The sequence below is a fragment of the Amblyraja radiata genome, chromosome X (assembly GCF_010909765.2).
Source record: "Amblyraja radiata isolate CabotCenter1 chromosome X, sAmbRad1.1.pri, whole genome shotgun sequence".
Classification (NCBI taxonomy): domain Eukaryota; kingdom Metazoa; phylum Chordata; class Chondrichthyes; order Rajiformes; family Rajidae; genus Amblyraja; species Amblyraja radiata.
Window position 1 is genome coordinate 8,264,254 of NC_045999.1, and position 13,660 is coordinate 8,277,913.

The window sequence follows — 13,660 nt, forward strand, 5'->3', positions numbered from 1 at the left end:
AGAAGGTACACATTCCGAAGACGTACAGGTTTGCAGGCTAATTGGCTTGGTAAAATTGTAAATTGTCCCTAATGTGTGTAGGATAGCGTTAATGTGCGGGGAACGCTGGTCGGTGCGGACTCGGTGGGCCGAGGAGCCTGTTTCCGCACTCTATCGCTAAACTAAACTAAACTAAACTCAGCGGGTCAGGCTGAATATGAGGAGGAAAAAGATAGATGATGTTTCGGGACGGGACCCATCGTCAGATGGATTGTAGTTGGCACAGGAAGCTGGGGAGGGGTGGGGACAAGTCATAGGTGGGTACAGGTGAGGGGAATTTAATTTAAATCTGTATCCACCTATCACTTGTGTTGGAAGGAACTGCAGATGCTGGTTTAAATCGAAGACAGACACAAAATGCTGGAGTAACTCAGCAGGACAGGCAGCATCTCTGGAGAGAAGGAATGGGTGACGTTTCGGGACGAAATGGCCGGCATGGAAAAAATTGATTTTTTTTTACTCTTAGGTTTAGTCGAAGTAGGTCGTAGTAGGTTGGCATGTTATTCGTAGGTAATCGTAGGTAGTCTTCATCATGGTCGAAGGGAGTCAGAGGAGGTCGTCTTCACTCTCCACTATTCGGTGTCCAATTTTCCCGAAGCTAGTCAAAACTAGTCTTCAACATAGTCGAAGGAGGTGTTCTACTTTGGCGATATATCACGACCATGACACTTATTTAAATTCTCCTAAATTCGCAAATGAGGTCCCCGCAATGGGACAGCCCCTTCAGGATTCGACTGCTGACAACACCCCAATCTATAACAGCACTTCCTTATCTTACGCTGGCCGTTTACTCAGAATTGACGGCCCGTGTTTTGAAACATACTAATTTTAGTCGGCGTGGAGATGCTCGGACTTGGGGGAGGGTTGAAAGGAATTCTGGCAAGCCTGGCTCCGCTTGGGATCCGGGAACCAGCCGGAGAGGGAAGCCATGGAGACGGGGATGGAGGGAGAAGGCAGTGGATGCAGGACACAGGGCCTGGTATTGGTGGCACGGTGGCACAGTTGCTGCTTTACAATGCCAGAGACCCGGGTTCGATCCTGACTACGGGTGCTGTCTGTATGAAGTTTGTACGTGTAGCAAGGAACTGCAGATTTAAATCGAAAATAGACAAAAAATGCTGGAGTAAAGCAGTGGGATAGGCAGCATCTCTGGAGAGAAGGAATGGGTGACGTTTCGGTTCGAGACCCTTCTTCAGACTGACTCTGAAGAAGGGTTTTGGCCCGAAACTTTGCCTATTTCCTTCGCTCTATAGATGCTGCTGAACCCGCTGAGTTTCTCCAGAATTTTTGTGTACCTTCTCTACAGAAACTGGTTGTCCCGCTGAGTTACTCCAGCATTTTGTGTCTATCTTTGAAGTTTGTACGTTCTCCCTGTGACCGCGTGGGTTTCCTCCGGCTGCTCCGGTTTCATGAGGAAGGACATTATTGCCATAGAGGGAGTGCAGAGAAGGTTCACCAGACTGATTCCTGGGATGTCAGGACTGTCTTATGAAGAAAGACTGGATAGACTTGGTTTATACTCTCTAGAATTTAGGAGATTGAGAGGGGATCTTATAGAAACTTACAAAATTCTTAAGGGGTTGGACAGGCTAGATGCAGGAAGATTGCTCCCGATGTTGGGGAAGTCCAGGACAAGGGGTCACAGCTTAAGGATAAGGGGGAAATCCTTTAAAACCGAGATGAGAAGAACTTTTTTCACACAGAGAGTGGTGAATCTCTGGAACTCCCTGCCACAGAGGGTAGTCGAGGCCAGTTCATTGGCTATATTTAAGAGGGAGTTAGATGTGGCCCTTGTGGCTAAGGGGATCAGAGGGTATGGAGAGAAGGCAGGTACGGGATACTGAGTTGGATGATCAGCCATGATCATATTGAATGGCGGTGCAGGCTCGAAGGGCCGAATGGCCTACTCCTGCACCTAATTTCTATGTTTCTATGTTTCTATCACACGCTCCAAAGACGTGCAGGTTTGCAGGTTAATTGGCTTGGTCTCCTTGTAAAATTGACCCTAGTGTGTGCAGGATAATGTTAGTGTGCGGGGATCGCTGGTCGGCGCGGACGCGGCGGATCGAAGGCGCTGTTTCCGCGCTGTATCTCTGAACTAAACAACACGATAGAAGTTGCTTTCTGCCCGAATCATCCATTTACTGGAGATTTAGTTTGATACCGACACCAACATTTCAGAAGTTGAACCAAATACTAGTTGTGTTTAAAATATGCAGGGTGATAATGCAGAACTCTATCAAGCATGAATCATACAACCAATCCCCTTCCTCTGCAATGTGGGTGAAGCTGATAAGATGCGGCTTGCTCTTACCATACAGTAAACATATTATTTCCTTTTTGTTGATAACAAACAGAATTTCCAGCATTAATCTGAGTTCATTTTGCACTAAATTAAATTAAATTAAATTTCTTTATTTATATAGCACATTTTTAGTCAACTTGCATTGACCCCAAAGTGCTTCACATAATTACATTCACACACACAGGCAAAGGTGGGTGAAGTGTCTTGCCCAAGGACACACACAGGCAAAGGTGGGTGAAGTGTCTTGCCCAAGGACACAACGACAGTATGCACTCCAAGCGGGATTCGAACCAGCTACCTTCCGGTTGCCAGCCGAGCACTTAGCCCATTGTGCCATCTGTCGTCCACTATCATATTTTAATGGTGCAATATGTCATGGTAAATGTCATTCTACAAAGGGTATTCCCACCGTAGATAGCAGCCTGCTGAATTACTGCTTCCGACATTTCACACTGTTTAACAAAATGATCGCTGACAAAATTCTTTCAGGAAAAATCCCAATTGGACAGGACCCATTCTCTCCGTTTCTCTCTACCATCTCTGTCCAACCATCTCCCAGTCAATAACCACCCTCACCTGTATCCACCTATCAGTCTGAAGAAGGGCTTCGGCCCGAAACGTTGCCTATTTACTTCGCTCCATAGATGCTGCTGCACCCGCTGAGTTTCTCCAGCATTTTTGTCTACCTTCCACCTATTACTTGTCAGGTTAGACGCAAAAAGCTGGAGTAACTCAGCGGGTCAGGCAGCATCTCTGGAGAGAAGGAATGTTGGAAGGTTTGGGGGCCGAGACTCTTCTTCAGACTAGAGTCCTCCACCATCTGGCCCCCCCCCATATCTCACTGACCTCCTCTCCCCCTACCAACCCTCACGGTCCCTCAGATCCACATCAGCCGGTTTCCTCTCCATCCACAAGTCCAACCTCCGCAGTTTTGGGGACAGAGCCTTCTCCAGGGCAGCTCCCAGGCTCTGGAACTCCCTCCCCCAACTGATCCGCAATTCCGTGTCCCTCACCATCTTCCAGTCCCGCCTCAAGACCCATCTCTTCACCTCTGCCTATCCTTAGCCCCACGTCCCCCTCCCTTTTCATCTGTGCATGAATTGCCTCATATTGTGTTTTGAACTGAATTTTGTCTAATTTGTGTACTAGTCATGTCTCTACTATTTATTTCATCCCCCTTACATGTTTTTCCTCTACTTGCTAAATTTTTGTAAGGTGTCCTTGAGACTCTTGAAAGGCGCCCATAAATAAAATGTATTATTATTATTATTAGAGTCAGGGGAAAGGAAAACGAGAGATATGGACGGCAATGTAAGGAGATATGGAACAAATGAATGAAAGAAATGCAAGCAATCTACAATGATAAAGGAAACTGGCTGTTGACCGCTGTTTGCTAGATGTGAACGAGAAGCTGGTGCGACTTGGGTGGGGGAGGGATGGAGAGAGAGGGAATGCAGGGGTTACTTGAAGTGAAAGAAATCAATATTCATACCACTGGGCTGTAAGTCTTTCTCCCGCCCCTCCTCTCATCCAGTTTCCTCCCCCATCCCAACGCAATCATTCCGAAGAAGGTTCCGGACCCCAGAACGTCACCCATCCATGTTCTCCAGGGATGCTGCCTGACCCACTGAATTACTCCAGCACTTTGTGTCTGGGAAATCCATCTCAAGTTCAAGTGTTCAAGTGTGAGTTTATTGTCATGTGTCCCTGTATAGGACAATGAAATTCTTGCTTTGCTTCAGCACACAGAACATAGTAGGCATTTACTACAAAACAGATCAGTGTGTCCATATACCATGATATAAATATATACACACATGAATAAATAAACTGATAAAGTGCAAATAACAGAAAATGGGTTCATAATAATCAGAGTTTTGTCCGAGCCAGGTTTAATAGCCTGATGGCTGTGGGGAAGTAGCTATTCCTGAACCTGGCTGTTGCAGTCTTCAGGCTCCTGTACCTTCTACCTGAAGGTAGCAGGGAGATGAGTGTGTGGCCAGGATGGTGTGGGTCTTTGATGATACTGCCAGCCTTTTTGAGGCAGCGACTTCGATAAATCCCCTCGATGGAAGGAAGGTCAGAGCCGATGATGGACTGGGCAGTGTTTACTACTTTTTGTAGTCTTTTCCTCTCCAGGGCGCTCAAATTGCCGAACCAAGCCATGATGCAACCGGTCAGCCCTAACCCTAACCCTAACCCTGCATCTAATCTGCAGATAGATTTAAACCGAAGATAGACACAAAATGCTGGAGTAACTCAGCGGGACAGGCAGCATCTCTGGAGAGAAGGAATGTGTGACGTTTCGGGTCTAAAGAAGGGTCTCGAGTTGAAACGTCGCCCATTCCTACTCTCCAGAGATGCTGCCTGTCCCGCTGAGTTACTCCAGCTTTTTGTGTCTGTATTCATACGAAATGAGGTGACCTAGGTATCGACGACCTGTTGGTGAATTCAGGAGCAGGTTAGTTCGACTGTACCTTATTCGGGGTGGACGAGTTATCGAAGTTAATCCGATAGAGAACTCCGTTTCCACCGACGTACAGGGTCCTTCCTTCGAGGAGTGTGGTGGCAAATTGTTCAACTTGCTGAAAGTGAACCCGTTTTGTGTTGTGATCTGTCGGGACACAGAGCAGCATATCGTTAATGACCTTTAGCTTAGAGATACAATGCTGAAACAGACCCTTCGGCCCACCGAGTCCGTGCTGACCAGCGATCGTCACACACTATCCTGCACACACTAGGGATAATTCTACACTTATACCAAGCCAATTAACCTACAAACCTGTAGGTCTTTGGAGTGTGAGAGGAAACTGAAGATTTCAAAAAAAAACACGTGGTCATGTGGGGAACGGTAAAACTCCATAAAGAAAGCACCAGGGCTGGAACCCGGGGGTCTGCCGCTGTGAGCTCTGTAAGGCACTGTGCCACCATGCAACTCCTTAAACTAATTACATTAGTCGCAAAGGCTTCGCTTGCCAATAGATTCAGTCACAGAAAGTGGAAATCAAGCACTCGGTTCATTAAAGCAACCCATGTTCTCCGGATCATAAGATCATCAGTTCTAGGAGCAGTTAGGCCATTCGGCCCATCAAGTCTACTCCACCATTCATTCATGGCTGATCTATCTCTCCCTCTCAACCCCATTCTCCTGCCTTCTCCCCATAACCCCTGACACCCTGATACTCTCAATGGAAATATTGAAGCATATTAGCATCAGGTTGGCCCTGGGAAATAGGTAAGGCAGGTACAATAACAGCATTGAAAATCATTTAGACAGGTATATGGATAAGAATGGGATAGAACAGAACTTAGATCAGTACAGTAGACAGACACAAAATGTTGGAGTAACTCAGCGGGACAGGCAGCATCTCTAGAGAGAAGGAACGGGTGACGTTTTGGGTCGAGACCCTTCTTCAGACTGAGGGTCAGGGGAGGGGGAATCTAGAATGAAAGGGTACAAAGAACAGATGGATGACAGGCTTGTAAAGAACAAATCAAAGACAGCAACGATGATCAGGGAAAGGTGGAGCCCACAATGGTCCATTGTTGGCTGTGGGGAGGTGATAACGAGGGGGCACGAACAGTGAAACTAAGCAGGACGACAGTGAAACTAGTAGGCCGACTCGAGTGGGGGGGGGGGGGGGGGACGGAGAGCACAGGAACTTCGCCACAAGTTCTTCTCCAGCAGTCCCCGCTGAGCTCCAGGGAGCAATGTCCCTTCTCGCAGGGTTGTTAGTATTCTGTGTGTCCTGGCCAGCACAGCCATGCCGATATTTTGCAGTGGATGGAATGAAAGACCATTTAAACAGGCACAATGCACCCTTGTACATCAAACAACCACGACACTGTTCGGGAACCTCCTGACTGAAGTCAGCCACATTCTTGGACGTTTACAACAGGATGGGAAGAGAAACACAACACTGTGACCCATTTCACAACAACATTTCTGTGCTAACACTGTTTGACAAGAATCCCAAAGTTTCACCGTGTAAGTGTTTTGTAAAAATGATGAAGAGTGGAATTTTTTATAACTTCCTGTAAATCTTTCACATTTAGGTTCATGTCAAAAATGTAATTTATTTTCAAACTGCCGACATCAGCTTTTGAACCAGCTGCTCTTTTATCAGGGTGGGTAGAGCCCTTTGGTTTTGGTTATGTTTAGAGGTACAGCTTGGAAACTGGCCATTCGGCCCACCTTGTCCATGCCGACCAGGAATCACCCATATAAGAGTGAGACCAAGCGCAGGCTTGGCGATCGCTTCGCCAAACATCACCACCCGCTCGGTTCGCAATAACTAACCTGATCTCCCGGTGGCTCAGCACTTCAACTCCCCCTCCCATTCCCAATCCGACCTTTCTGTCCTGGGCCTCCTCCATGGCCAGAGTGAGTCCCACCGCAAAATGGTGGGACAGCACCTCATATTTCGCTTGGGTAGTTCACACCCCAGCGGTATAAACATTGACTTCTCCAATTTCAGGTAGTCCTTGCTTTCTCACCACTTCCCCTCCCCTTCCCAGCTCTCCCACAGGCTACTGCCTCCACATCTTCCTTTCTCCCCCCCCCCCCCTCCCCCCGACATCAGTCTGAAGAAGGGTCTCGACCCGAAACGTCACCTATTTCCTTCGCTCCATAGATGCTGCCTCACCCGCTGAGTTTCTCCAGCATTTTTGTCTACCTTTGATATTTCCAGCATCTGCAGTTCTTTCTTAAACATATAATAGTTCTGTTCTACACACTAGGGAGAATTTACGGAAGCCAATTAGCCTACAAACATAGAAACATAGAAACATAGAAACATAGAAAATAGGTGCAGCAGTAGGCCATTCGGCCCTTCGAGTATGGCTTTCAAGTGTGGGATGAAACTTAAGGGCGGTCACGATGGCACAGCAGTAGAGTTGCTGCCTTAGAGCGCTTGCAGCGCTGGAGACCCGGGTTCGATCCCGTCCACGGGTGCTGTCTGTACGGAGTTTGCACGTTCTCCCTGTGACCCGCGTGGGTTTTCTCCGAGATCTTCGGTTTCCCCCCTCACACTCCAAAGACGTACAAGGTTGCAGGTTAATTGGCTTGGTGTATGTGTGGTGCATGTAGATTGTGTTAACGTGCTGGGATCGCTGGTCGGTGCAGACTCCGTGGGCCGAAGGGCCTGTTTCCGCGCTGTATCTCAAAAACAAAGCTGAACTAAACCGGAGCATCCAGAGGAAACCCACGCACTCTCGGGGAGAACGTACAAACTCCATACAGACAGCACCCGTATAGTCAGGACCAAACCAAGGTCCCTTGCGCTGTGGGGCAGTGACTCTAACGCTGCGCCATCGTGCCGCACCGATAATTCTATTAAATCCCACTTTGGCTTTCTGCCGACAGAAAGACTGATCTTGAGATGGAAATCTACCAATGCACACAAGGACGTGGATAAAAATAGAAACACTTAGAAGTGATGGATCCATTTAGCCAGGTTGCTGACACTGCCCATGACGCAGTACTTAATACTGCAGTGCACCATTTTGTAATCACATATCATCAGTGATTTTCCGAGAAAAGGTGGCTCTAACATTACGGTGCTGATAAATTACCTGTGCAGGAGCAGTGGGCTTAGGTTAATCAGTAAGGAGATAATCCATCACAGGGCTGAATCAGGGGACACAGAGGGATAAGCAGTGCAGCCACTGAAATATCACAGAGAGATGCAAAAAGCTGGAGTAACTCAGCGGGTCGGGCAGCATCTCTGGAGAAAAGGAACAGGTGACGTTTCGGGTCGAGATCCTCCCTCAGACTGAGTCAGGGAAGAGGGAAACTAGAGGTAAAGAAGGTGATGTGGAGAGATATGGAACAAATGAATGAACGATATGCAAATAAGTCAAGAGTCGGAGGACAGGGGGATTCACCAGAGGGTTTAATCTCCCAGAGGGTGATGAATCTGTGAAATTCTTTGCCACAGAAGGCCGTGGGGGCCAAGTCAGTGGATATATTTAAGGCAGAGGTAGATAAATTCTTGATTAGTGCGGGTGTCAGAGGTTATGGGGAGAAGGCAGGAGAATGGGGTTAGGAGGGAGAGATTGATCAGATCAAGTCAATTTTATTCAACTCTCGTTGACCAAAGTGCTTTACATCAGTGCAGGTGCTAACATTCTCCAAACACTGGTACATAGATCTAACAATACATACATAAATACTGTACATACATATAGCGTTCCCTCAGAGGACCTCAAGAAAGGCTTGTGAGTAGAAATAAGTTTTAAGTCTAGACATAAAAGAGTTAATGGAGGGAGCAGTTCCGGATGCTGTTCCATAGTCTAGGTGCTGAAGCCCTGAGCTTATACCTGGACCGCAGGATGGCCAGCCATGATTGAATGGCGGAGTAGACTTGATGGGCCGAATGGTGGGGGGTGGGGGAGGTGCGAGAAGGAAGAGGGACCATCGAGGCGATGATTAACTCTTTGTAGCTTTGTCGCCTCGCTTTACAATTTTCATAGTCTTTGCGTACTCTGGGCATCGCATGCAAAACAATGAATTTGATTGTGCCACGCAGATGGGTCAATAAAGAGTCATGAATCATGTTGATCAGGATCGCAGGTTAACATAATCTCTTCCGTCTGCACCTGATCCATTTCCCTTCATCTATAACCCTATCCAAAAACCTCTTCAACACCACTGTCGTATCAGCCTCCACCACCACCCCCGGCAGCGTGTTCCAGCCACCCACCACTCTCTGTGTTAAAATCCTGCCCCGCACATCTCCTTTAAACTTTCTCACCCTACAGCTTTGCCCTCTAGTCTTTGATATTCCCACCCTGGGGAAAGGGGTTCTGGCAGTCTACCTTATCTATGCTTTAGTGTTAACGGAATCAAGGGATATGGGGAAAAAGCAGGAACTGGGAGCTGATTTTGGATGATCAGCCATGATCATATTGAAAGGCTCGAAGGGCCGAATGGTCTACTCCTGCACCTATTTTCTATGTTTCTATGATTTTCGTAATTTTATACGCTTCTATCAACTCCCCTCAACTTCTGACAATCCGGAGAAAACAAACCAAGTTTGTCCACCCTCTCTGTACAGGTAATGGCCTCTAATCCTGGCAGCCTCTAATCCTGGCAGCCTCTAATCCTGGCAGCCTCTAATCCTGGCAGCCTCTAATCCTGGCAGCCTCTAATCCTGGCAGCCTCTAATCCTGGCAGCCTCTAATCCTGGCAGCCTCTGGCAAACCTCTTTTACACCAGCAGTATTTCTGCTGCGACACATTTAAATGCCCGCTCCACACTGCAGGAATACGTGTTGAGGGACACACTGAAGCTTGTTGCAGCCAACACCAAGGCTCTGTGGGGCAGGACCACAGTCTAGGGTCCTTCTGCTGCTGGACATTGAGGGGCAGACCCGGTGGGGACACCCCTCAAACAAGGGAAGGGACATCACCCCAGAGCGCCACATGAGTGGCAAGGCTGCCTGGTATAAACTGGTCCAGAGCTACTATCTACCTTGCTGGTGACCCTCTGGCGCTGTAAGGCAGCAACTCTACCACTGCACCCTCCTGTCACCGTAAAGTCCGATGCAAATTGGAGGAACAATATCTCATATTTCGCTTGGGCAGCTTACAATCCAGCGATATAAATCTTGATTTCTATCATCTCAAGTAACTCTTGCTTTCCCTCTCTCTCTGGCCCTTCCCCACATAGTCTTGGTACTTGTTTTACTGTTGTCCTGTTGTTCGTGTCTGTACAACTCATTATCACCTATCCCACAGCCAACAATGGACCATTGTGGGCTCCACATTTCCTAGGGTATCATTGCTTTTTGCATATCTTCCCTTCATTTGTCCCAAGTAGCATCTGTATCCCTCGTTCCATTTTCCCCCGGACTCTCAGTCTGAAGAAGGGTCTCGACCCGTAATGTAACCTATCCCTTCTCTCCAGGGATGCTGCCTGACCCGCTGAGTTACTGCAGCCGTTTGTGTCTATCTTCAGTTTAAACCAGCATCTGCAGTTGCTTTCTACACGTCCTGTTTCACTTCCATTCATGCGGTCTCGCATAGTAAGACTGAGATTCAGATCCAGACCGCACTCCAGTTATAGGCACTCTCTCTCTTCACTCATGTAGGTTTCCAACTGGCTAAAGGAACTTGTATCCTCTGTCCTGCCACCTCCCAGCCCCCTGATACCCAGCGGAAAATATCCCCGAGTCTGGAGAAGGGTCCTAGCCCGAAACGGACCCAGGAAAAAAGACACAAAATGCTGGAGTAACTCAGCGGGTCAGGCAGCATCTCTGGAGAACATGGATAGGTGAGGTTTTGGGTCGGAACGATTCCCAACCCGAAACGTCACCTTTCCATGTTCTCCAGTGAAGCTGCCTGACCCGCTGACTTTGTGAGTAGGAAGGAACTGCAGATGCTGGTTTACACCGAAGACAGACAAAAAATGCTGGAGTAACTCAGTGGGACAGGCAGCATCTCCTGTCAGAAGAAAGGTCTCGACCCGAAATGTCGCCTATTCCTTCTCTCCAGAGATGTTGCCTGACCAGCTGAGTTACTCCTGCACTTTGTGTTTTGTTCAAGACTACAGCATTTGCAGTTTCTTGTGTTTAGAAGAGAGGCATACAGGCGACCAAGAACAATAGACAATAGGTGCAGAAGTTGGCCATTCGGCCCTTCGAGCCAGCACCACCATTCAATGTGATCATGGCTGATCATCCCCAATCAGTACCCCGTTCCTGCCTTCTCCCCGTATCCCGTGATTCCGCTATTTATAAGAGCGCTATCTAGCTCTCACTTGAAAGCATCCAGAGAACCTGCCTCCACCGCCCTCTGAGGCAGAGAATTCCACGGACTCACCACTCTCAGTGCAAAAAAGTGTTTCCTCGTCTCCGTTCTAAATGGCTTACTCCTTATTCTTAAACTGTGGCCCCTGGTTCTGGACTCCCCCAACATCGGGAACATGTTTCCTGCCTCTAGCATGTCCAAGCCCTTAACAACCTTATATGTTTCAATGAGATGCCCTCTCATCCTTCTAAACTCCAGAGTGTACAAGCCCAGCTGCTCCATTCTCTCAGCATATGACAGTCCCACCATCCCGGGTATTAACGTGGTAAACCTACGCTGCACTCCCTCAATAGCAAGAATGTCCTTCCTCAAATGAGGGGACCAAAACTGCACACAATACTCCAGGTGTGGTCTCACTAGGGCTCTGTACAACTGCAGGAGGACTTCTTTTCCTCCTAGAACGATGTAGGTAGGATATAGAAACATAGAAATTAGGTGCAAGAGTAGGCCATTCGACCCTTCGAGCCTGCACCGCCATTCAATATGATCATGGCTGATCATTCAACTCAGTATCCTGTACCTGCATTCTCTCCATACCCCCTGATCCCTTTAGCCACAAGGGCCACATCTAACTCCCTCTTAAATATAGCCAATGAACTGGCCTCAACTACCTTCTGTGGCAGAGAATTCCACAGATTCACCACTCTCTGTGTGAAAAATGTTTTTCTCATCTTGGTCCTAAAAGATTTCCCCCCTTATCCTTAAGCTGTGACCCCTTGTTCTGGACTTCCCAAACATCGGGAACAATCTTCCTGCATCTAGCCTGTCCAACCCCTTAAGAATTTTGTAAGTTTCTATAAGATCCCCCCTCAATCTTCTAAATTCTAGCGAGTACAAGCCGAGTCTATCCAGTCTTTCTTCATATGAAAGTTCTGACATCCCAGTAATCAGTCTGGTGAACCTTCTCTGTACTCCCTCTATGGCAAGAATGTATTTTCTCAGATTAGGAGACCAAAACTGTACGCAATACTCTATGTGTGGTCTCACCAAGACCTTGTACAACTGCAGTAGAACCTCCCTGCTCCTATACTCAAATCCCTTTACTATGAATGTTAACATACCATTGGCTTTCTTCACTGCCTGCTGCACCTGCATGCCTGCTTTCAATGACTGGTGTACCATGACACCCAGGTCTAGTTGCATCTCCCCTTTTCCTAATCGGCCACCATTCAGATATGGATCAAGTGGGGGGGGGGGGGGGGGCTAATCACTAGTTAGTGATGAGGACAGAAAATAATGATGGGAATATTGAATAACGGTTGCAGAGAGAAACGACTTAAGATCGATCAATGGATACACAGACACAGAAAGATATTTGGAGACAAATTAATATCACAACCGATCTGGCGCCTCATCGCCCGCTACCGAGGACAAATCTATAAACAGCGGTGGGTCTGTTGTCCGCCTTTATGGGCTGGAAGCGGATCACCCACCCGGCGATTGAGGTCCAATCCCGGGACCCACTGCTATCCCGGAGACCATCAGCTCCATGCCATCCCCGGCGCTCCCTCGCTCCTTATACCCGGGGGTACACGGGCTTCCCGGGCGCTCCCTCACTGACAGACCCCGGGGATAGATACCCGGGTCGCGGACACTTACCCGGCAATGTGTGTTTGAGCCGCGGGCTGGTGGTGGTGGTGGCGGCGGCGGCGATGAACAGCAGCAGAGCGGGTAACAAGAGGACCATGATCTCGGAGCGGTGGTGGTCGTGGATACTGATCATTGAAATTACCTGCGGAGAGGGAAGGAGGAGAGGAGAGGGCTGGGGAGGGGAGGAGAGGGTAGGACAGGGGAGGGGAGGGACGGTGACGGGGTGGGATCCGATTCGACGCTGCCGACTTGGGGAGGATCAATCTCTCGCCTCCTCCTCCCCTCTCTGGGTGCCGGGGTTTCCAGCTCCCCTCCTCGTGGTGGACCCCTTCCTCAGTCCGGTTAGTAGCGGGGAGAGGGGTGGGGGGAGAGGGGAGAGGAAGGAGATGAGGGGTGAAGAGAGGTGAGGGGAGAGAGAAGAGAGGGGGGCGAGGGGAGAGATAACGGGAGAGAGAGAGGGAGAGAGAGTGAGAGAGATAGAGAGGGAGAGGGAGAGAGAGAGAGAGAGAGAGAGAGAGAGAGGGAGAGAGAGAGGGAAGAGAGAAAGATGAGGAGAGGAGAAGGGGAAAGGGTAAGGAGATGAGGGGAGAAGAGAGGTGAGGGAAAGGGAGAAAGAGGGGGAGAGAAGAGAGGGGGCGAGGGGGGCAGAGAAAAGGAGAGAGAGAGAGAGACAGAGAAAGAGTGAGAACGATAGATAGATAGATAGATAGATAGATAGATAGAGAGAGAGAGAGAGGGGGGAGAGAAAGATGAGAGGAGAAGATTAAGGGTAAGGAGAGGAGAGCTGAAGAGAGGCGAGGGGAGAGAAATGGGGAGAGAGAATGGAGGAGGGAGAGAAGAGTGCGGGGCGAAGGGGAGAGAGAGAAAGGGAGAGAGAGAGAGAGACAGAGAAAGAGTGAGAAAGAGAGAGATAGA

At 48.6% G+C, this 13,660-nt stretch overlaps 1 protein-coding gene across 1 annotated transcript in view; it reads right to left on the reverse strand.

The window, feature by feature from the left end:
- The window catches only part of LOC116968183 (semaphorin-7A-like), a 39,611-nt gene extending 26,728 nt beyond the window's left edge, over window positions 1-12,883 (reverse strand). The window contains exons 1-2 of the mRNA XM_033014826.1: window positions 12,755-12,883; window positions 4,822-4,958 (exon numbers count right to left, since the gene is read on the reverse strand). Coding sequence (XP_032870717.1) covers window positions 4,822-4,958; window positions 12,755-12,878 — 261 coding nt within the window. The 5' untranslated portion in view covers window positions 12,879-12,883. The remainder of the gene's footprint in view (window positions 1-4,821; window positions 4,959-12,754) is intronic.
- Between the last annotated feature and the right edge of the window lie 777 nt (window positions 12,884-13,660).